The following is a 24,057-nucleotide window of genomic DNA, read 5'->3' on the forward strand; positions in this document are numbered from 1 at the left end:
GCCACTGCTAGTCTCCGTCTGCCCTGCACTCACCCTGTAAATAGTCCCTTTATTAAACTCCCCGGTTACCTAGGATGAGTGCCATCCGTTTCCTGCTGGGGCCCTGATTGGTGCAGGCAGGGACCAGTTATTAACACTTCTCACCACTCGCTCCTGCCCGACTGCTCTTTTTGCATTGACTGAAGACTGCTGGCTGCAGAACTGTGTGTGAACAGCAGCTATTTGTGTCTTTACAGGCTTATATCAAACTTGGGGACTACCGGAAGGCACTGGTGGATTGTGACTGGGCTCTGAAGGTAAGAAGATTGTTTCCTCTTCCACATGATAGAGGTGGGATTGCTCAAGGCCGAGTGTCTCAGTCCTGAAGTGAATAGAGGGGAGCGGTGGTTGTATCATAGTGGAAAGTGATGTAGACGCTGCAGTCAGAGCCTCTGTTTCCTCATCTGTAAAATGGGAGAGAATAAGATTGTTGTGAGGTTTATGATAACACCTGTGGTACCTCACCCAGAGGAAGTACTCTAGAGAAACTGTTGTTAACATTGGCTTTCCAGGGTTTTATCACAAAGGGTCACCCTTTACTGTTGTGTTAGCAGACGCTTTGCTCCTTGTGATAGTGGAGATGCGTCTTGCACTTTCTAGAGCCAACCTGGGGGGCTTGTTTCTGCCATGTGGTCATTCTTCCTCATCAGCTCATCCTTTTCCCCTCCAGCTCTGATCATTTAGAAATGTCTATTAGCACGCCTCTTTGTAGAAAAATAATCCGAAGCAAGATTTTCTGTTGTTCCGCCTGTATGCTAGTCAGGCCTCAGGCAGATAGCGTAATACTGTGCATGGTATTTCTGCCAAAATAGATAATCAAAGGTGGAGAGAAGGAAGGACTGTTGGTGGAAATCTTAGAAGGGTTTTTAAAAGAGAAATGTCATGATCACTTCTTTGGAACATTATTTCAGGTGACTAAATATTTAAATAACCCTTAATCCACATTCCCCCAAGTTACTCTGTCACAGGGGGCTTTAACTAAATAATCAAAACCAGTGCCTCTCCACCTTCCTTGCCAACGTGCTAACAGAAGGAACATGAGCCCCTGGAGGGTCTAAAAGCAGAGAGCATGAAGTTTCTTCTCAGATGCAAATTATTTCTAGGAGCCCTTGGTGGCTCAGACGGTAAAAAGTCTGTCTGCAGTACAGGAGACCCGGGTTCGATCCCTGTGTTGGGAAGATCCCCTGGAGAAGGAAATGGCAACCCACTCTGGTATTCTTGCCTGAAGACCCCCATGGACTGAGGAGCCTAGCAGGCTACAGTCCATAGGGTCACAAAGAGTTGGACAAAACTGAGCAACTTCACTATATCTTGGAAATCCTCTCAAATTTTGCACTGCATACCATTAAGTGTATCTATTTGTTTTACTGTAACCATATTATTTTGAATAACTTATAACCAAGTAAAGTTGAAGTGCCAGGAAAATGTCAGGTTTATCCTGGTCTTAGTTTCCCCAGTCCAGCCTAACCCAGCCTAGTGAGTGGGCGTGGCCCATCCAAGAGCTCCTTGCCACAGCAGCACGTTGGCCCCGCCTACTTCCTTACTTTCTATTAAGAAGGTAAGCAAGGAATTTGAAACTCAACTTTACTAATAACGGTTTCTAAAACACGACGGTCTCTCCAAAACAGACATCTGGAGTGCTTGGTTTCTTTACCCCCTAGAAGATATGGTGCAGGAAACACCTTGTCCCACGGCATCGTGACAGTCTAATTGATGAGAACTGCCCAAAGCTGGCGCCTTGAGGTTCTTCATGGCTCTGGCGGAGATCTGCTAGCCTGTTATGTCGCTTTATGTGATCATGATTTTTTTTTTCCTGCTATCATCTGTAAGAGAAGAGAAAGGCAAGGGCATTTTCCTCTGGTGTTTTAGCAATAAGAGCAAAAGCTGTGTTTCTGCTCGCTGGCTGTGAACTATCTCATTGGAGCCTCATAGCCTTCTCTGTTCTGGTCAACACTACAGTTATCCTTATCTTCCTAAGAAGGAAGTTGAACCTCAGAGATTAATTAAGTAAACTGCACGGGATCACATAGCCCACGTTGGCCTCGCTGTAGGCTGATGCCCTGAGCCGTTGACTGTAAACACCTTTCCATGGAAACTGGAAACCCCGTTATCCCTGGGCGTGGCTCTCACGTGGCAGAAACACGATCTCGTGGGGCTTCTCATGAGTATCTTTTCTGATCTGAAAAAGCCCAAAGAGTTAATCACAGCCTCACGGTGATTCAGCACGACATGCTGGCCTGTTCCCAAATGTTAATTGAAGCATCGTGTGATGAACGGTGAGACCGAAGCAGAGCTGGCCCAGCACAGCTGATGCCCAGCAGCCAACCTTGATAAGAGCCCAGCGAGGCTCCCTGTTGCCCAGGACTGGGTGAACGCTTGGAGGGCTGGGGGAAGAAATGGATGAGGAGATCTAAAACCTAACAATGGTTGGCTCCACATGGAAGCTGTGAATCAAAAGAAAAAGTTTCACATTTTAAAATATCAGTAGTGAATGTCAGTGGCACTCCATTATTAATAGTATTAGTACTTTCATGCCAATTTAGTATTTTTGACACCTGTGAATTGGCAGCGACAAGCACATGTGATGATATTTGAAGGCCCATGTTCCTTGTCAGGGAAGATAAGGCAGTGAAGCGGGTTTCAATTAGGATCAGAACCATTTCTTTCTTGGCAGAACTCTTCCTTCACAATAAAAGACATCTTCCTCTGAAGTCCTTTTAAGGGGATCTGGGGTTTGCCTGAGAGAGTGCTGGTGAGAGTTGATACCTCATCAAAGGAGGAAAGGCCTATTAGTGAGAAAGCGCCTGAGGGGCCCCTGGTGGTAGTGTCTGCGGGGGCGTGGCCACTATACACCGGGTCAGGAGGGCACAGTGGGGCTCCCTTTCCCCTGTTGGAACCCTTATGCCTGCCAGTGAAGGCGCCGCCGTGAGCGGATGGCTTCTGTGAGCTTCCTCTCCCTTTAGACAGTCCTCTTCCTGCTTCCTTAGTTCCACCCTGTGTGAGTTCCGCAAGGGTTCACTCCTCAGCTCCCTGCGTTTCCTCTTCCTGAAGTTTCTCCTTCAAAGCTCTTGTCTCCTCTCGTGGGTTCAAGGCTCATCCCTGCCAGTGGCTGTCACGCCTGCATTTCAGCTGCCCCCATCCCCGCATTTTGGCTGCCCCCACCCCCAAAGTTTTCCATGTGATTGTCTTGGCATCCTCTGAAATGCAGTATGTCTTTGTTAGACTACAGTAAGTCCCCTACATAGGAACAAGTTCCGTTCCAGGAGTGCGTTCATAAATCCAATATGTTCATAAGTCCAATAATGTTAGCCATGGTACCCAAGTAACACAGTTGGCTATATAGTACTGTGCTAATAAGTTTCACACAAATAATGCGTAAAAAGCAAACAAACAGAAAATAAAACATTTTTGATCTTAGAGTACAGTACCTTGAAAAGTACAGTAGTACGGTACAACAGCTGGCATACGGGGCTGGCAAGGAGTGAACAGGCAAGCGTTCCTGACTGGAGGAGGGAGAGGTGGGAGATGGTAGCGATGAAGGATCATCAGAAACAGGAGGCGGAGGGCGAGCTGCAGTTTCACTCACGCCTGACGTGGGTGGCACGGGGTCCGGTTCCCTGCTGGAACCAGATGCACATTTGCACCTTTGAAAGTTTGCAACTTGAAGGTTCGTATGTAGGGGACTTACTGTATATCTCCTCAGAGTGGATCTCCTCCTGAATTGTGCTAGCACTTCTCTGGAGGAGATCGGTGTGATTCCTAAGCCTTTGGGTCCTGGAGTCCAATGGCTAGATCTTAATCCCAGTTCTTCCGCTTAGGGTCTGTGTGACCTTAAACCTCTCTGACCCCTGGTTTCCTCATCTGTGAAATGGGAGTAATAACTGTATCTACTTCATAGAGTTGCTATAAGGTTTACATAAGATCATTCTTATGAACCATATGGTCAGGACTGAGAATAATGATTAATATTATTACCGTCATTCACTTAGCAAGGAATCAGGAAATTATATTCATGAAAATGCATCTATAAAGGGCTCTTCAAATGTAATGATTATTGTTACCCCTTCTATTATTCTTTAGCTTTTCTTAAATTTTCCTTTTTGCCCTGAAATGGATTGCTTTTCTTATAAATGCAGCAACAGCAGCTAACACTCTGTTACCTGGTATTGCATTGTTTTACACACGTTCTCTCCTGACAGCAGCCCAGAAGAAACACTATTATGATCTCCACTCTGCAGATGAGGACAATGAACCTCAGAAAAACTGGGGGGCCCGGCCAGTGTGCTGCTTCTTGTGAGGGGCAGACAGGGCTTCACCCAGGACTTTCTAGACTCCTGAGCTTGGACTCACTCTGTACCTATACATGCCTGACATCATCTGACCCAGCACAAGGCCTGGCACTTAAAAGGGGCTCAGTGAATTAACTGGATGCTCTAAGTTTATGTCTTTGCCCTGTATCATTCCCTCTGTAGTTATAGTAATTCAGAGCAGACCAGTGCAGGGCCCCTCGCGCAAGCAGCATTGTTTCAGCCATAAGGTTCATACGTTTTGAAGGGGGCTCGCTTGCTGGTCATAAGTGTTACAAACGCAAGTTCCCGGTGTATATGTTGTGGTTTACTTCAAGGGAGGAACTCGCCAGGCTTCCTAAGATGTAATAGTAACCTCAGCTCTTTACCCAGAGTAAATTTTCCTACCTTCTAATAAACCAGTGATTCTCAAACTTGGTTGCACATTTATATCACCTGGAGAGTTTAAAAAATTATCGATGCCTCAGGTCCTACCCATGAGTATAATTTAATTGCTGTGGGTTTCAGCTGGGCTGTCAGGATTTCTTCACAAGCACCCCCAGGTGATTCTAATGTTAAACCAGGGTCAAAAGCTCTTCTAAACGAAGGGTTTCTGGTTTGTTTCCTGGTTGAGTTTCATTAAACAGAAATGAAAACTGGCAAGTATCATGAATTAATTTGATAGAGGGCTTACTTGTGCATCCAGGCTCCTTGCAAGCATCAATTATTTTGGTCACAGATGCACAGAAAAAGTCTTAATTGTCAACTCTGGTGACTGTCCTGAGAATCAAAGTGCTGCCCTAACCCTATTAGCTGGGCAGTTGGTGCTAATAATTTAAAATCTTCCAAAACATCTGATCAGTGATTCTCTTTTATGCAGTGTGATGAAAAATGCACAAAAGCATATTTCCACATGGGAAAAGCCCACCTAGCCCTGAAGAACTACAGTGTGGTAAGTGCAAGAGGAAGCTTAAGTGGTATGCTTCATCTCGGAGCAGTGCTTCAGAGTGTCTCAGAGCAGAGCCACATTCCTCCAAGTTGATGAGATGTTAATCCATGTTTTAGTATTTTCCACAGTAGATCTTAGAGTTGGGAAGGATATTGAGTGTCATCTGGTACAGCCCCGCCTGCCATAGGAAACCTCTTCTGCAGTGTCTTCTCCCAGCCCCGGGAGGAGCATCTCTGGAGAGAAAAGACATAAGCAAAAAGATGAAAAACCAAAATTCACTTGTGAACTCATCACCAGAAAGCAGCCATGCAGATATATGTACACACTGAGATATATTTTATAATAGCAGCTTTCAATTCAGTTCAGTCACTCAGTTGTGTCTGACTCTTTACGACCCCATGAATCGCAGCACGCCAGGCCTCCCTGTCCATCACCATCTCCCGGAGTTCACTCAAACTCATGTGCATTGAGTTGGTGATGCCATCCAGCCATCTCATCCTCTGTCGTCCCCTTCTCTTCCTGCCCCCAATCCCTCCCAGCATCAGAGTCTTTTCCAATGAGTCAACTCTTCGCATGAGGTGGCCCAAGTACTGGAGTTTCAGCTTTAGCATCATTCCTTCCAAAGAACACCCAGGGCTGATCTCCTTCAGAATGGACTGGTTGGATCTCCTTGCAGTCCAAAGGGCTCTCAGGAGTCTTCTGCAACACCACAGTTCGAAAGGATCAATTCTTCAGCACTCAGCTATCTTCACAGTCCAACTCTCACATCCATGCATGACCACTGGAAAAACCATAGCCTTGACTAGATGGACCTTTGTTGGGAAAGTAATGTCTCTGCTTTTGAATATGCTATCTAGGTTGGTCATAACTTTTTCTTCCAAGGAGTAAGCGTCTTTTAATTTCATGCCTGCAGTCACCATCTGCAGTGATTTTGGAGCCCCAAAAAACAGTCTGATACTGTTTCTACTGTTTCTCCATCTATTTGCCATGAAGTGATGGGACCAGATGCCATGATCTTCGTTTTCTGAATGTTGAGCTTTAAGCCAAGCTTTTCACTCTCTTCTTTCACTTTCATCAAGAGGCTTTTTAGTTCCTCTTCACTTTTTGCCATAAGGGTGGTGTCATCTGCATATCTGAGGTTATTGATATTTCTTCCAGCACTCTTGATTCCAGCTTGTGCTTCTTCCAGCCCAGCGTTTCTCATGATGTATAAGTTAAATAAGCAGGGTGACAATATACAGCCTTGATGTACTCCTTTTCCTGTTTGGAACCAGTCTGTTGTTCCATGTCCAGTTCTAACTGTTGCTTCCTGACCTGCATATAGGCTTCTCAAGATAGCAGCTTTATTGAGATATAATTCAGGTGTCAAACGATTCTTCTATGGAAGATATACAACTCAGTGGTTTTTAGCGTTTTGTCAGAATTGCGCAATCAACTTTAGAACATTTTTGTCACCCACTAGAAGTCACTTCCCTTCCCTCCACCCCCACCCCCAGTTCACCCCTAGGCCACTAATAATCTACTGCTGTCTTTATCCATTTGCCTGTTCTACACTATTCATATAAATAGAACTGTACAATTTGTGGTCTTTCATGACTGGCTTCTTTCACTTAGCATAATGTTTGCAAGTTTCATCCATGCTGTAATATATTAATATATATAGACTTCATTTCTTTTATTGCCGAACAATATTCCATTGTATGGATATACCGTATTTTATTTATCCATTCATCAGTTGAACGTGTGACTTATTGCCACTTTTGGCTATTATGAACATCCAGGTGCTAGTTTTTGTATAGACACATGTTTACAGTCTATTTGGCTATACACCCAGAAGTAAAACTGATGAGTCACATGATAACTCTGTGTTTAACCTTTGGAAGAACTGCCCATGTGATTTACGGAGTGGCTGCATCATTTGGCATTCTTGCCAGCAGTATATGTTTCTGATTTCGCCACGTCTCAGACAATACTTGCTATTTATTTGTCTTTTTTATTATACCCATCCTGATGAGTATACCACCTTATAGTGGTATTTCACAATTTTGATTTGCATTTCTCTGTTGGCTAATAATGTTGAACATCTTTTCATGTGCTTATTGGCCATTTATATATCTTTGGAGAAATGTCTCTTCAGATCCTTTGTCTATTTTATGAATAGGTTGTCTTTTCATATTAAATATAAATGTAATCAATCTGGTATAAATTTATATTTATATAACTTTTCAATATAAAGTGATATAAATATTATCATAATATAATATTCCATATAAATTCTGGATACAAGTCAGTTATCAGATAAATGATTTAAAAATATTTTCTTCCATTCTCTGTGGTATCTTTTCACTTCATAGCACAAAAGTGTTTTAATTTTGATGCATCTACATTACCTAATTTTTTCCTTTGATCGCTTATGATTTTGATATCAAATCTAAGAAACCATTGCTTAATCCAAGATCTAAGAATTTTATGGCTTTAACACTTGTATTTAGATCTCTGATCCACTTCAAGTTAATTTTTGTATATAGTGTGAGGAAGTGATCCAATTTCATTCTTTTACATGTGACTATCCAGCCTCCTGAGAAATCTGTATGTAGGTCAATAAGCAACAGTTAGAACTGGACATGGGACAACAGACTGGTTCCAAATTGGGAAAGGAGTACTTCAAGGCTATATATTGTCACCCTGCTTATGTAACTTATATGCAAAGTACATCATGCGAAATGCTGGGCTGGATGAAGCACAAGCTAGAATCAAGATTGCCAGGAGAAATATCAATAACCTCAGATACACAGATGACATGACCCTTATGACAGTAAGTGAAGAGGAACTAAAGAACCTCTTGATGAAAGAGGAGAGTAAAAAAGCTGGCTTAAAACTCAACATTCAAAAAACTAAGATCATGGCATCCAGTCCCATCAGTTCATGGCAAATAGATGGGGAAACAATGAAAACAGTGACAGGCTTTATTTTCTTGGGCTCTAAAATCTGCAGATGGTGACTGCAGCCATGAAATTAAAAGATGCTTGCTCCTTGGAAGAAAAGCTATGAGCAACCTAGATAGCGTATTAAAAAGCAGAGACATTACTTTGCCAACAAAGGTCCATCTAGTCCAAACTATGATTTTTCCTGTAGTCATGCATGGACGTGAAAGTTGGACTGTAAAGAAAGCTGAGTGCCAAAGAATTGATGCAACTGTGGTGCTAGAGAAGACTCTTGAGAGTCTCTTGGACTGCAAGAAGATCAAACCAGTCAATCCTAAAGGAAATCCATCCTGAATATATATTGGAAGGACTGATGCTGAAGCTGAAACTCTAATACTTTGGCCACCTGTTGCAAAGAACTGACTCCTTAGAAAAGACCCTGATGCTGGGAAAGATTGAAGGCAGGAGGCAAAGGGGATGACAGAGGATGAGATGGCTGGACGGCATCCCCGACTCAATGGACATGAGTTTGAGTAAACTCTGGGAGTTGGTGATGGACAAGGAGGCCTGGCATGCTGCAGTCCATGGGGTCGCAAAGAGTCAGACACAACTGAGCGACTGAACTGAACTGAAATTCCTTATTTGTCTCTCTTCCCCCTTTCCCCTTTGGTAACTATACGTTTTTGTCCTATGTCTGTAGGTCTATTTCTATATAAGTTCATTGTGTCATTTTTTTTAGATTTCACATATAAGGAATATCATGATATTTGTCTTTTCCTGGCTTACTTCACTTGGTATGATAATTTCTAGGTCTGTCCATGTTGATGCGAAGGGAATTATTTTATTCTTTTTTATGGCTGAGTAATATAAATAATAAATGCTGGAGAGGGTGTGGAGAGAAAGTAACCCTCCTGCATTGTTGGTGGGAATGTAAATTGGGCAACAGTGTGGAGGTTCCATAGAAACACTAAAAACAGAGCTACCTTAGGATCCCATAATCCCACTCCTGAGCATATATCCAGGGAAAGTCATAATTCGAAAAGATGCATGCACCCTAGTGTTCATTGTAGCACTGTTTACAATAGCCAAGATATGTAACCAGCCTAAATGCCCATCGACAGATGAATGAATGAAGAAAATGTGGTATATTTATACAATGGAGTGTTATTCAGACAGATGGAATTTTAATGGAGATTGCATTTAATTGCATTGAATATCGTTAACAATATTAAGGCTTCCAATCCGTGAACATGAGATATCTTTCTATTTACAAGGTATTATATGTTTAATAAGAAATTGCCTTCTATTGTACATTAAAAAAATTATTCTGTTGAATTTTAATTCAAAAATAATACAAACTTATCATAATAAAGTCAAATAATAGAGAGGCAAAAAGGAAAATGTTAATCCCCTGTCCACCAAATTCCATTTATTCACTCATTTATTCAGTTAATTAATTCACTTAGCAAATATTTAATGCATACTCTGTGTCCCAGGCACTGTTCTAGGCAGCAGGAATGCAGTAGCAAGCAAGACAAAATCCTTGACTCCCTTTCTTGCAGTGAGGGTGACCTGTCACAAGATAGAAACCAAATAAGTAGAAGTATGGTACATTAGACAGTGATAAGTGTCCCTGAGAAAACTAAATTGGGAAGTGGTGAAGGTGAGACGGGTTTTATAGAGAGTGGCCAGGGAAAGACTCTCAGAAGGAAACGAGGGCATGGAGTGAGGAAGCCCTGTGGATAGACAGGGGAGGAATGGTCCACATAGACAGATGGTCAGAATGGAGTGAGCAAGGAGGGTGAGAGAAGATACGGTGAGCCTGTGGGAGTATGTGAGGGACTGCTGCCCTAGGGCCCTACAGGGTTTTTGAAGGACCTGGACTTTTATTTTGAATGCCCTGGGAACCATCAGAAGGTTTTGAGTAAAGAAGCGAAATGATTTGAGTTGTATTTTAAAGGATCACTCTGCTGTGGTGGGCTGCAGTCCATGGGGTCGCTGAGGGTCGGACACAACTGAGCGACTTCACTTTCGCTTTTAACTTTCATGCATTGGAGAAGGAAATGGCAACCCACTCCAGTGTTCTTGCCTGGAGAATCCCAGGGACCGGGGAGCCTGGTGGGCTGCCATCTATGGGGTCACACAGAGTCGGACGCGACTGAAGCAACTTAGCAGCAGCAGCAGCAGCAGCTGTATTGAGAATATATCTTGACATGGTAAGAAAAGGACAGAAAACCAGTCAGAAGGCTGTTGCAACAGATTATCCAAGTGAGAGGTGGTGATGGCTTGGACCAGGTTGCTGACAGTGAAGGTGGTGAGAAGTGAGGGGTTCTGCTTATATGCTGACAGTGAAGTCAACAAGAATTACTGATAGATTAGAGCTAGGGTTAAAAAGAAGTTGGGAACAGGGACATTGTCTTAGTCCTTTGGGGTTCCATAGCCCAGGTGGCTTATACAACAAAGGTTTATCTCTCCCAGTTCTGGGAAGTCCAAGATCAAGATGCTGGCAAATTCAGTGTCTGATGAGGGCCTGTGTCCTAGTTCATAAGCAGCCAGCAAAAGCAAGGAAGCTCTCTGGGGACGGCTCCACCTCATGACCCAGTCGCCTCCCAGAGCCCACATGTCCAAATCCATCACATTGGGGATTAGGTTTCAACATGAATTTTGGGAAGATCCAAACATTCAGTCTATTACAGTTACCATGTTCGATATCCTGCAGCAGTCTTCCCTGTTTTAATGTGATTTTTTTCCTTCAGTTTATTTCTTAATCCTGATCTTCTAGATGAGTGTTGAGCCTTTAAGATATCTGAGAACCATTCCCCCCTCCCCGCTGAGCTTTTCTTCTCTGTCCTAAACCTGTCATCCTAAACCCATTAGCAAGAATCTTTCTTCTGCAGAAAGTTTCTAACAGTGTCCTCAGTGAGAGCCCCTCACTGTCAGGTGTTCTAGTTGACTATTCCATGGCCAGTGAACAGCCCCCTCACTAGCCCTTTGCAGTCTACACGTTTAAATAGGCAACTGTCTCCTCCTGTTCCGAAGTCTCCGTCAACAATGTTTGTAGCTTCATTTATTCCCTTATTCCACATGGGCATATCTGACAGGTAGCCTCCCATTCTCTCTCAGTGCAAATATCATATCTGAAGTTTGCATTTACTTTATGATTATTCCTCTCCCAGCCAGTCATGAACCGTGAGAATTTAGGAGTAGTTATTTTCCATCACAGACTGTATCTGACAACACTATTTTTAAAAATGAATTTTGAAATAATGCCCATTGCCCCACAGAACCAGAGAAGCCTAAACAAAATGTCAAATGCACGCTGCGTTCCCCATGCCTGCCTCCAACGAGGGGAGCAAGGGAGGCGGGGAGGAGATACTGAAGAAGCCAAGCCCTGTGGTACCCAGTGCCTTTCTTGTAATCACCACTCCCCCCTAGCCGCTCTTCATGGCCTTGTTTCTTTCTTCCAGTCTAGAGAGTGTTATCAGAAGATCTTAGAAATAAACCCCCAGCTGCAGACACAGGTGAAAGGTGAGACTTCCTGCTGACGTCCTTGTTTGAACTGCACCTCCCTCTGTGCTCTGGCTCTGGGGGGCCCTCCGTGCCTTCTCTGCACTTGGCCACGGGCACAGCCTTGCCTGGCCCTGCACAGTCCAGTCCTCTCATTAACCACCCTGCCTGCCTCCTTTTTCTCTGTTCTTGGCCTTCCTCCTTTTCTCTACCATCCTCCCTTCAAGCCTTTTAGACAGCAAACGATGTTGTCCTTGAATGATTCCACGACGTTTTAAGATTCTGGGTAGAAAAGATACACTCTTCCTAACAATTTTCCACGCTGAAAACAAGTTTGAGTTATGCTTTCTGCCTCTCCACTTTCCATCTTCAGAAAAAGGTTGGTGCACGAGTTGCTTGTTAGGATGTTGCTGTGCTTTTCCTCCTTGCTTTGCTAGAGTACCTGAATCAGGTGGATCTTCGAGAGAAGGCAGACCTCCAAGAGAAGGAAGCCCAGGAGTCCCTGGACTCAGGAAAGAACTCGGCCATGACAACCAAGAATCTCCTGGAGACTCTTTCCAAGCCTGATCAGATCCCTTTGTTCTACGCAGGGGGGATTGAGATCCTGACTGAGATGATGAAGGACTGTAAGCCGGCAGTGTGTGTGATCTCATGAATGTTGTCTAGTCTGAAGGGACAGAGCTTCGAGGTCTGACCACAGGGGGCAAAGAGTCCCTTCCTCCCTTCCTGCCGCAAATATTGATTGAAGATTAGTATAATGCAGGTGCTGAAGCGGGTGCTTAAGAAATATCCCCCACCCCAGCCAGCTCCATCCTCTCCTCTGCTGACACTGCACACACCTGCAATAAACAGCAGACACGCAATGCGACAAAAAACAGAGACAGCATACACCCCCTGCATGTGTACTTAGCAGGCTCACATCACAGCATGTGCTTGTATCACATACATCACACACACACCATGCACACGGGATACAGACACTATATATGCTTACATCACATATCCATACGCCACACACATGCACCTCTCTCATCTGTTGCCCATGGGCTGCACATACCCACACACCATTTGCATACCCCACACATACCCCATGTGAAAGTCGCTCAGTCATGTCTGACTCTTTGTGACCCCATGGACTGTAGCCAGCCAGGCTCCTCTGTCCATGGAATTCTCCAGGCTAGAATGCTGGAGTGGATAGCCATTCCTTTCTCCAGGGTATCTTCCTAACTCAGGGATCAAACCCAGATCTCCTGCATTACAGGGGGATTCTTTACCGTCTGAACCACCAGGGAAGCCCCAAAATACTGGAGTGGGTAGCCCATCCCTTCTCCAGGGTATCTTCCCAATCCAGGAATCAAATCGGGATCTCCTGCATTGCAGGCAGATTCTTTACCAGATGAGCCTACCAGGGAAGCCCCACATACCGCATATATACCCCCAAACACCTTGTGTTATCCCCACATGTCTCCCCCCAACTGTAGAGGAATGGAAGATAGAATTTTGTAAGATAAACCATGAAGTTCATCCCAGTCACACTTAATAGTTTCTCAGGATGTGAAGAGAGTTTCAGAGCAAACATCAGCTCTCCTGCTAATGAGACCCATGCTGCTCTCTCCTACCAGTTCCTGGAATCACTGATCCCAGGACTGAAACCTTCCTTGCTTCTCAGTGCCAGAATGTTGTTTGTCTGTACAAATGGATAGAGTCTAACTCCTCTGTAGTGTATAGTGGAGGGTGCTCAAACGCCCCTGCAGTGGTTTCTTGATGATTATCAGTTCCTCTCTAGAGCCTGGAAATAGCTTTGAAATAAACATTTAAGAACAGATGGATATGCTAGTTCTTCCAGGAGGTTAAGCAGCTCCTGGAGACTCTCTAAAGCTTACAAAATGAGGAGTTGTCAGATCACCCATGGGGCCGCCCAGACCACAGCTCTCCCGTGAACAGGATGTCCCTCTTACCATGGTACCAAGTGGCTGATGACAGGTGTAGGTTTCAGAATGGGAGGCATTAGTTTCTGCCCAAACTGTGAATTTGGTGACCTAGGCATTCCATGTTGGGTTTCTGTTACCATCAGGCTCTGTGACAGCTGGACGGTTCAGGAAGACAGTTCAGGATTCTGACGATGTGGTTTTCTCCGAATTTGTTTCAGGCACAGAACGAACTTTATTCAGAACAAATAATGGATTCAGTATCATCAGTGAGAATGAGGTCATAAGAAGGTAGGGATGCTTGTAAAGACAGCCTGGCCTCAAAGCACGGAAAGACAACCATTTCTTATGCAATCAGACATTCGGTACACAGGCAGCGTAATGGTAGATGGTACTACTCTCAGTCGATACTGGGTGCCATGTGAACACCCTTGAGCTGTGAGCAGTTTGAGTTAAACCACAGTTAACAACTGCAGAGAGAGAAAAGTTAGCAAAACTTGCCAGGGTTCCTCCAAGCCCTTCAAAGTCAGAGAAATGACCATTTTTGCTGGTTTTCCCACCAGTTTTTGCAAGATGGCTCTTTGTTCTTTTCCTCTTTTGGAATTTGCTGATCATTTCAGGAAATGAGATCTGCTGGGTCCTGGCTGATCCCATTTATAATTTCATCTGAAGAAAGACTCATATGGCAGGAGGTAGCTGGCTAAATGTACTTTAATTTTATTGTGTTCTTCAGTTGTTCTGATGCAGTTCCTGGGGATTAGGACAAGACATGGGTTGGAGTCACCGGCACACATTTGCAGGCGTGAGGAGGCCTGTAAACAGTTCGCTGGTCTGGAGCGGCCATCGCCCTGGCCCCTGGCTCACTGTCCTTTCTCCAGGCAGCCCCAGCTTCCTCAGCTCCATCCTTGTCCTGACCCTCACTTCAGGGCTTATTAGTCCCTCAGTTCTGGTGACCTGTTTAAACCCACATTTGAGGAGTCTGGAGATGAAATGAAACCAACTGAAAGGAAGATCAAGACTGCAGTTTTAATATGTCTCTCCCTTGCCCACTGTAGGTGTTTTTCTACAGCAGGAAAAGATGCCGTGGAAGAGACGGTGTGCTTATCTGTTCTCAGACTCTGGCAGGCAGTGTGCAGCGAGAATGGTAAGCCAGGGAACCACCATCAGTCATCATCAATGCATAGTAATGGGAGAGCTCCAGAGCAGGGGCGGGGGCAGGCATGATTGTTCTCCTGGGACAAGCCCTGGAGCGTGGAGGTCTAGACCGTCCCCTGGAAAAAGCGTACAGACTTGCGCTGCGCTCTCATAGCTGCCTCCATAGCGGGCAGGGTCACGGTCGGCATCACGTCTCATCACCTGGGCACTTGCCCTGCTCTTTGCAGACAGGTAGCTTCACTTCATGCATTGGCAGTGGGGCAGGTAAAGTTTTTCCTTTTCTGTGCTGAAAAATAGCGCTGCTTTTTGCTGACCGTAGTACCCATTTCAGCATCATGAGATTTATGGCCATCCCTGATGGCCTCTTGTGACACTGATTAATACTGAGTGCTTAATGCTGAGACAGTGACATGCTTCGGGGATTTTATTTACCCTAACTCTTCCCTTTTTACATATTAGCATCTTCCGGGGTTTGCTAAATTTTTATACAGTCGCCGCTCCAGTGACCTCAATGTAAATAAATATTTTAGGTGCTTCTCTCATTTTTTTTAAAAAGTGTTTTTTCAAATGAGGGAAAATGTTTGGCTTTGAACACAAAACAGTGAAAATGGGAATAGTGATAGCTGTGTCTCCCATTCGTGGGTTCTCGTGGGAAGTCAGCGAGGGAGCTTACGAATGCAGCCTGTAAATGGTTAAATGCTGAATATGAGGGAATATAATTTTTTTATTCATTTAGTGTACTGGAGGTATCACCTTAAATTCTAGAAATCTTAGGTTCTAGAGAATCAGGGGGCCTCTTCTATGACGGGAATTATGCTCAGACTAACATCCTTATCAAGGTGCCTCGCTACTTGCAGGACACTGCATGGGCTCTGGGGTGGGGGGGTTTGCGTAGACCCCCGTGCCTGAGGTTGAGAAGATGGACTTGACGACAAGATGTTTCCTCAGTCTGAATGGGACCTGTCTCTCTCTGTACAGCCCCACTTCCTCAGTCTGTACCCTACTTTGGTTTCTGTGAACCTTGAGATCACATCTTTTTTAACATCTGGAAATATACCGTCACACACAACTTAGGACATAAATGCTCTGTCTCAGGTGAATCTTGGTGTATCCAATTCAATAAATGCAGAGACATTTTTAAATAGGACAAAGGAATGCTTGAAAGTAAAGGCGTGGAAATAGGTCTGGGATATAGTGCTGACTGGAGAGAAGAGCCAATTATGGGAAGGATGTATTATATTTTAACATTATTCATATGAATACTAGCCCCACTTAGGGAAAGAGCGTACCTGGAGGAGGTTACAGAGAAGGAAGTCTTATTTTCAGCTGTATACACATTTTGTGTTATTTGTTTACAGTGAGCTACTTTCCATTTTCTCAATAATCTAAACAAACTGTGCTCTGTTTCAGAGCTCAGCCTCGTATTCCAGCCTGTATCCCTCTGCCTGCTCTCAGATAAATTCATGCACTGGTTTAGAAAATGAACCGGGTGAAAGGGGGAGAGGGCGTACCCAATGCTACCACCCTGGAAACAGTTCACAGCCAGGAAGGGTAGCGTGCTTCATTCATTAATGTTCTCATGTGGTCATTCTAATTTTCTAGAAAGAACTCAGATGGTTGCTTTGGCCATTAGATGAAAATCGATGGCCTAAAGCTCTTTCACCATTCAGCTGATCTCTTTCCCTTTCTTCACATTTGTGGATACCGTCCAGCCGTGGAGCCTTTGGCAAGAACAATGATACTAGCTAACATATATGTATGTGCCAGCCCCTGTGCTCCACACTGTCACGCATTAATGCATTGCATCGTCATGACAACTGTTGCATTGGTCCTCTTCTTTGTTCCACTAATAAGGAAGCTAAGGGATCGGTAACTCGGCTAAGGTCATCTCCTGATCGTTCAGCCCCAACAGCCTGCTTCTAGAATCCATGCTCTTCCCTTCATTATCCTGCCTCGTGGAGAAGAGTTGGCTTTCTCGTTTAGAGGAGGGAAGACAGAACCCATGTGACCGTCGTGGTCTGCATGAGGCCAACGTGCCCTGTGTTTTGCAGAGGAGAACCAGCGCCTGCTTGTGCTGCGTCCGGACACGGGCCCGCTTCTGCCCTCCCTGCTGGCCTCCAGTGTCCCGGCCATCCAGCAGCAGAGCCTGGCGCTGCTGCTGCAGCTCGCCCAGACGGAGAATGGACGGAACCTGATCATCGGCCACCTTGACCTGCCCCGGTAAGGCTCAGTGTGCGTGCGGGCGGGAGCTTCCCTGTGGCATCTCAGGCTTCACCTGCCACATTAAGACCTGTCCGCTTTCCCACATCTCTGACGTGAGAGGAGCCAGCTGACCAGATTAAGGACTAAAAACCAGAAGGAGCCTTTGAGAGGAACACTCCCTGTTAAGGACCTCCAGGACAAACTCCTGTCTGAACTTACTGCCATGGACACTGTCACTGCTGTGCTTGTTTCTTTCTTTTCACAGGTTTATTTATCTGGTTGTGCCAGCTCTTAGTTGTGGCAGGCAGGAACTTTGGTTGAGGAATGCAGACTCTTAGCTGCAGCATGTCAGACCAAGTTCCCTGGCTGGGGATCGAACCCGGGTCCCCTGCGTGAGTCTTAACCCCTGGGCCACCAGGGAACAGATGCTGCAGACCATGTAAATATGGCAGCACTTGCAAAACCCGATTTGGAAACTACCTGTAAAACGGGCCATTTGCTTCTGCTCTTTTAGCCTCAGTCTTGGCTCCACCCTGCTTCTGTTCTTACTTTTCTTCATTTATTCCTGTTTCAGGTAATGCTACCTGATCTTACTTACCCTTAAATCCTTTCTGGAGTGAGTAGGGTATAAATAAATAAGACAAATCTCAAATACTGTTGCGTGTAGGTCTTTCCAAGGCTTAAGGTGATAGGAATGGGATGTGCCTCTTTCCTAAGTAGACTTTTTTTTTTTTAATGAGCTGTAGTGATTCTGCCTGGTGCTTTTCCATCTAAAGATTATCAGTTTGAATATGTGAAATTGCCACTTTTTTATGTCAAGAAAAGGTTGCAGTTGGCAATGTCACGTGGTTCAGTCTAAAAGAAATAGTAGCTGTGATCTCGTCTGTGTGTGCGTGCATCTGTGTGTGTGCGTGCATCTGTGTGTGCGCACGTCTGTGTTTGTGCTCAGTCATGTCCAACTCTTGCGACCCCACAGACTGTAGCCCACCAGGCTCCTCTGTCCATGGGATTCTCCAGGCAAGAATACTGGAATGGGGTACCACTTCCTCCTCCAGAGGACTCCCGACCCAGGGATTGAACCCAAGTCCCTTGTGTCTCCTGCATAGGCAGGTGGTCCTTCACCACTGCGCCATCTGGGAAGCCCAGCCATGGATATACCTTTGCTTTATAAGTGCTTCCTATGTAATCTAAAAACAGGATTTGGCTTCCAATTCTATTCACTATTATCTCACTGGGAAGGAGACAAGATAAGTGTCCTTCCCTCATTTCACAGGTGGGGTAGGAGAGTGACTCAGGTCATCTCAGCCAGCTGTCTCCCAGGCCGTGGAGCTTGCTCCTAGTCTTGTTCCCCGTTAGAAAGGCAGCCAAATCTGAATCCATGTCAGACCTGCTTGGACCATGCTGAGAGCTCCGTCCCATGTTGACGAGGAGGCCCATGGGTGCTGAGGACGATGTGGGGATGAGCCTGGGCTCTGGCTCGCCCCTTCTAAGCCCATCCCAGCCCTGCGGCCCACAGGACAAGCCTTGCCAGCTCCTGAAGCTCAGCACACACAGGCAGATGGGTCGTTAGCAGAGTTAAGTCATCAAAAGCGCATTTCACATTTCAAATGACTCTGCAGTCATTTCCTCACTACCTTCATCAAATGCTTTTTCATTTGGTTTTGGTCTCTTTGAGTAAATACAGCCACAGTTATCATAAGCTTTCCCCATCCCCGCCCCAGCTTGTTTTTGAATTGCTCGAGTTTCATTTGAATTTTCCAGCATCTTGGCATTTCTCATCACCTTGTGCAGTACCGCCTACGTGCTTTAGACGAAGAAACCTCCGTTTATCACCCCTGTGCCCACTCTTCTTGTTACTATCTATCTCCAGGTGAACTGGAAAGAGGTGCAACATGTTCTCTGAAATGAGATAGTTTGAAACAGGCCAGGTCCCATGACCCTCGCATTCCTCCCTGTATGAGAATGTGAAGGGACAGACGTGCGTGAACAGCAGCAGAGTGAAGGCCAGTGTCCCTTAGGGAAAAGTGCTGGGCTTAGATTGCAGCAGTCAGGAGCCTCAGCCCTCCACGTGTCTCTTTCTGCTTGTGTGGCCCAGGAAATTGCTAAGCCCTGATGCGCCTGGGATCTCGTTTGTATCAGAGATTTATGGTGAAACTTCAGAGAGATGATGCCTATATGCCAGGTAAACTTTTTTCTGCCACATTTGACAGATTAGTCTCTTGACTTAACCAAGAGAACTCATCTTGTTTTTCTATAAACCAAGACTAAAGATAGTAATAGCTGGTTTGGTGGCTTAATGATGGCAGGGTCAAGGTCTCTGCCCCTCTCTTGACCTTTCGCTCGTGGTCACATAAGGCTGCTGCAACTCCAAGCACCGCATCCCTCTTTAAGACAGATTAGCACCAGCTGGGTCTGTCCCTTTTCTCAAGAGGAGCTGCTGCTTTTGTTTCTCTTTGGTCAGAATTGTGTCACATGCCGCCCTGCAGGGGAGATGGTTCCAGCTTCTGAGGCAGAGGCAGGCAGGACAGAAGGGGGGTAACGGGATGTCTGGTTCACCAGCAAACAGCATCTGCTACATCAAAGAAAGCAACCAGTATCATGCCTGACATGTGGTCTGGACTCAGTAATGACTTTTGCATCACCTTCCATCTTCTGGGTCTGTTGCTCAGGGTCCTAAACTAAGGTAAAAGCGCACTTATTGGTTACTTAGACCATTTTCTGACCTATGGTCCCTCTACTTTGTCCATCAGCTGCAGGTCAGCAAAAGAACATCTGCCACCAAAAAAGGACACGCCTGCCATCTGTGTCCAGTTAGGATGTGCATTTTGTCTCATTTATGTCTCCAAGTACAAAACCCAGAGAATCTTAGACCCCCGGCTCTTCTTCTGTGCCACTCAGGTTAGTTAGTGTTCATCACAAGACTAAAGAAAACAGGTTTGCTTTGGTGAGGGAAGAATCTGCACTGAGGGAAATAAATGATTTCTGACAGCAGGAACACTGGATGGTCTCCTGAGGAAGTCGGGGTTTTGCAGAACCCCCAGGGTGGAGGGACCATAGCAGCAATCCAGCCCAGCCCCACCCAGCACAGTGTCAACTCTGGGGTTTCCCGTAAGGCCTGTGTGTGAGGCGCTGCAGGGAAGATTCCAGCGTTTGCATTCTCTTCTCCGTTTGACTGGGATGGGCGCCACAGCAGCTCATAGGGTAGGGGTCTCTCCCCAGTTAAGGAGAGGAGCGTGCCCTGTTCCGGAACAGTTCTGATTGATATAAGATGATCTCCGTACACTAAACACAAGCTGCCTGCCCCCACCGCCCCGGGGCAGGTCTGCCTTCTGTACTGAGGCCTCGGCTCTGTCTGTCAAAGGCCTGCGGGTTGTATCCACTCTCCCTCTCTCCACTGCTTGATGAGTCCAAAGACACCGGCGTTTTCCGGCCCAACCATCCTTGTTCCCTCAACCATTCCTCAGGTGGTTTGGCTTCCAGCCCCCTCCCGGAACAAGCTGCTAAATAAACCCAGTTCCATACATGTGGGTGACTGGAAGCCATGCTCCTAAACATAAGAAGCCAATCTGATGGGCTCTTTTCTGTCTTTATCTCCCATTGTAGCCTCATGGCATCTGCTCGTAATGATAGCATTCTTTCTGGCCCTCCTCCTACCCTCTGCTATTCCTTCTTGGCTCCGTTGGCGAGCCCCCTTTATGCTGTCATCTTTCCAGGTCAGGGACTCCAACGTCCTATCCTTGGCCCTCTTCTCGTCCATGGCCCCAATTATCACGTCTAAGTCTCTTTCTCAGATGTTAGAAGGAAGCATCCTTCTGTCACTGGGCACCTCCATCACAACATCCCAAGTATCATAAACTTAGTAATTTTATCATAAGCTTAGTAATTTTATCATAAGCTTAGTAATTTTATCATAAACTTGGTATTTCAAAAGTAGCTCTTCAAACCCACACGCCGTAGCTGAACTTCCTGTCTTCGTATGCGGCGTTTCATCTGCCCTGCTGCCTAGGCCAGTATCCTGGGAGCTCCCTGGATGGCTCCCTCCCCACACCCCTCAGGAGATGGTACTTGTCAGTCCTGCCTCCTCAGCATCTCCTGGACGCATTTCCTCTCTCTCTCCTCCAGCGTCTCAGGCATTCCCTCTAGGTCATCATGAGGCCTCGTTCTTCTTGACTGTACGTCTTACTCTGCCCTGTCCAAGCTCATCCCTTGACCTTGATTGTCTGAGCAGTCCCAGCTCTCCCCCACTGGATTCCCTGCCTCTGGTGCCACCTGCTCTAATCCACCTCTGCTGCACCACCAAAGGGATCTGTCCTAAATGCACATCTGTCCTGTTATTTTCCTACTTAAAATGCTGAAAGGACTTTTTACTGCCTACTAGACTAGTTCTTGAACTTCTGAGAAATAGAGTGTCTAGGAATCACCTGGGGACTTTATTTAAATGCAGCTTCGGGGCTTCCCTGGTAGCTCAGCGGTAAAGAATCCACCTGCCAATGCAGGAGACGTGGGTTTGATCCCTGGTCTAGGAAGATCCCACTTGCGCAGAGCAGCTAGGCGCATGCCACGACTACTGAGCCTGTGCTCTCGAGCCCAGGGGCTGCAGCCACTGAACCCACATGCCCTAGAGCCCATGCTCCGCAACGAGAGGAGCCTCTGCAGTGAGAAGCCCTCGCACCACAACTAGAGAAAAGCCTGCAGAGCAATGACGGCCCCGCACAGCCCCCAAACTAAGCAAATAAAATTATAAAATGCCACTTCCTGGAATTTCTTCTCACTCAGAAACTGAGAGAGGCTCAAGAGCCTGCAGCCCACGCTACCGCCCCATACACCCCCACCAAGCAGGCCATCCACCGCCCACACTTGGGACTCAGGACGCCCAGGGAAAGTACAGACGTTCTGGAAGGCCGTAGACAGTCCATCATGACCCAGGCTGGCTGCTCCCTGTGCATAAGCAGGACACCCTACACACCCACTAGCAGTCCCCAAGTGTGTCTCTGCCGTTTCACGCCTCGTCATCTCTGTGACTGCTGTGCCCTCTGCCTCAGGTGCTCAGCTCCTGTGCCCACATACCTGACACGGGCCTGCAAGCTCCTTGGAGCTGGGACCTTGTCTTTTTCCACTTGGCACACAGTCAGTGCCAGTGAGTGCTGTTGACTGCCTGGACAAAGGGACAAGTAGCCAACGCTCCACTTTTAAGCGATGCGGGAATGTCCGCCTCATCTCCATCCTCCCGCAGCTCTTGCCAGGTGGGCTCCATGCCCACTTGACATGTGCCTGTTTTATCCTGTCACCTGACATGTCACCGTAGGAGGCCAGGCGCTCAGCACGGTGTCCCGGCCAAGCACAGCACTCGGCACGCTGTAGATGCTCGGTTTGGGTTTGCCGGATGACGTGTGACTTCTACTCCCATCGTCCTGGTGCTGGTCAGCCCTTAAGGCAGCCTGATGCCCCATTATGTTCTGTGGCAGCAGCACCAGACGGTTTGCTCATATCCTAGGTTTGCAATTGGCTAAAAATCTTAAGTCTTTTTCACATGAGTCAGTTATCAACCAGGTCTCCCATTTCTGTTACTTAAACAGATTTTCCAGCTCTCAGTGAAGGACTTTGAGTTTAACTCTCTGAAATTTCAACTCATGTATTCAGCGACCTGTCAAAATCTTGTTAAATCTTTAATCCATCCCCCGCTTCATTAGGGGGCCTCCCACTTAGTCATCAGCACATTAGTAAGCGTGCCATTTAGATGTCATCTGTGTGATTCAGCTTGACCGAGCCAGAGTCACACGGTAGAGGCACCAGAGGCCTTCCAAGTCAGCGTCTGATGATCAGTGAATGCAGGTTAAAACTGTTCACCCCCCTGGAACCGCACATTAAGTGGTAGAATACCTGCCTTGTTGGGGTGGGCAAGGGGTTGGGCTTCCTGGGGGCAGCCCTCTCGGCTCACTCCGCTCAGGTGCTGACTCCTCCCTTGTTGTGGGTTCTGTGAGCTGGAGGTCAGCCCACCCTGACGGTGTTACATATGTTTGCAGGTTGTTGGAAGCTCTGGTGTCATTCCTTGACTTCTCAGATAAAAAGGCCAACTCAGCCATGGGACTGCTCACAGACTTGGCTCTGCAAGAAAGGTAACTTTTCTTGCCAGAAATTGACATCTCTTCTTCAGCCTCTGCTGCACCGTCTGATCTTCTAAAATGTGCAGCACGCGGGAGGTTGGGCCAACTGAGGATTCACTGCATAGGAGAGCTGATGTCCCCAAGGTCTGTGGTCACCACTTCGTCCCAATCCCTCTGCATGCAGGGGGACCCGGCCCTCAACAGGCTTGGAAGCCATATGTACTTAGAACAGCACCTCTCATAGTAAGCAAACCTACCATTATTGTGTGCTGGTGAAGCTTCTTCCCCTAATCAGTGCCTAATAAATAGGAAAGAGAAGGAGGAGGGAGGAAAAAGAGAAAGGGATGGGGAGGCAGGAGAAACATGGAAACACGGGAGTTCTCCTGGGCTGCCAGTGGCATAATGGGTAGCCCTAGCCTCCTGCCTTTTTTTTTTTTTCCGTTTTTTTCTTTAGCTGATGCTGGATAAGACAGTAAAGATATTAGATTTTCATAATTTTTCATTTTTAAAAAAAATGCTTCTTGTTTTGTTTTGAATTTCTTCATCAACATTGAGGCATCTTACCTAGAAATGGTCATATAGCGAGAGAGCTCCTCATGCAGGTAGCTGGCCATTGGCACAGGCTGGGGGCAGTACAAGCCCAAATATCAGGTGGACGTTCGTGCCATGGGGCCCTCCTGGCAGCTGTGACATGTAAATGTGCTTACACCATGTAACTCAGAGCGAGGGGAGGGCAGGGGTGGTGTGAAGTCAATCTGCAGAAACCTCAGGACTCCAGCAGCTTCTGCAGAAGAGAGCCACCCCCTGAGACATGTTGTTTCACATCAAAGGCCAGTCTCCAGGCTTAGAAATAGAGTAAAGCCACATGATCTACCCAGTGACGACCTTTTCTGCTTCCGAATGACTCCACACAGGAGCAAATCACAGGGGCCCACAGCTGGACTGTCGGTTCCGTTACCCGAG

At 46.3% G+C, this 24,057-nt stretch overlaps 1 protein-coding gene across 5 annotated transcripts in view; it reads left to right on the plus strand.

Annotated features, from left to right (window-relative positions):
- The window catches only part of TTC12 (tetratricopeptide repeat domain 12), a 50,922-nt gene that overhangs the window by 18,241 nt on the left and 8,624 nt on the right, over window positions 1-24,057 (plus strand). For all 5 annotated transcript variants that reach the window (XR_011249150.1, XM_069552963.1, XM_069552962.1 and 2 more), the window contains exons 7-14: window positions 237-296; window positions 5,206-5,277; window positions 11,666-11,726; window positions 12,143-12,331; window positions 13,855-13,924; window positions 14,689-14,777; window positions 16,840-17,008; window positions 23,014-23,106. Coding sequence is in view for 4 of the 5 variants with exons in the window: in XM_069552963.1 (XP_069409064.1) it covers window positions 237-296; window positions 5,206-5,277; window positions 11,666-11,726; window positions 12,143-12,331; window positions 13,855-13,924; window positions 14,689-14,777; window positions 16,840-17,008; window positions 23,014-23,106 (803 nt within the window). In the remaining variant the exon portion in view is untranslated. The remainder of the gene's footprint in view (window positions 1-236; window positions 297-5,205; window positions 5,278-11,665; window positions 11,727-12,142; window positions 12,332-13,854; window positions 13,925-14,688; window positions 14,778-16,839; window positions 17,009-23,013; window positions 23,107-24,057) is intronic.

This window comes from Ovis canadensis, chromosome 15 (genome assembly GCF_042477335.2).
Source record: "Ovis canadensis isolate MfBH-ARS-UI-01 breed Bighorn chromosome 15, ARS-UI_OviCan_v2, whole genome shotgun sequence".
Lineage (NCBI taxonomy): Eukaryota > Metazoa > Chordata > Mammalia > Artiodactyla > Bovidae > Ovis > Ovis canadensis.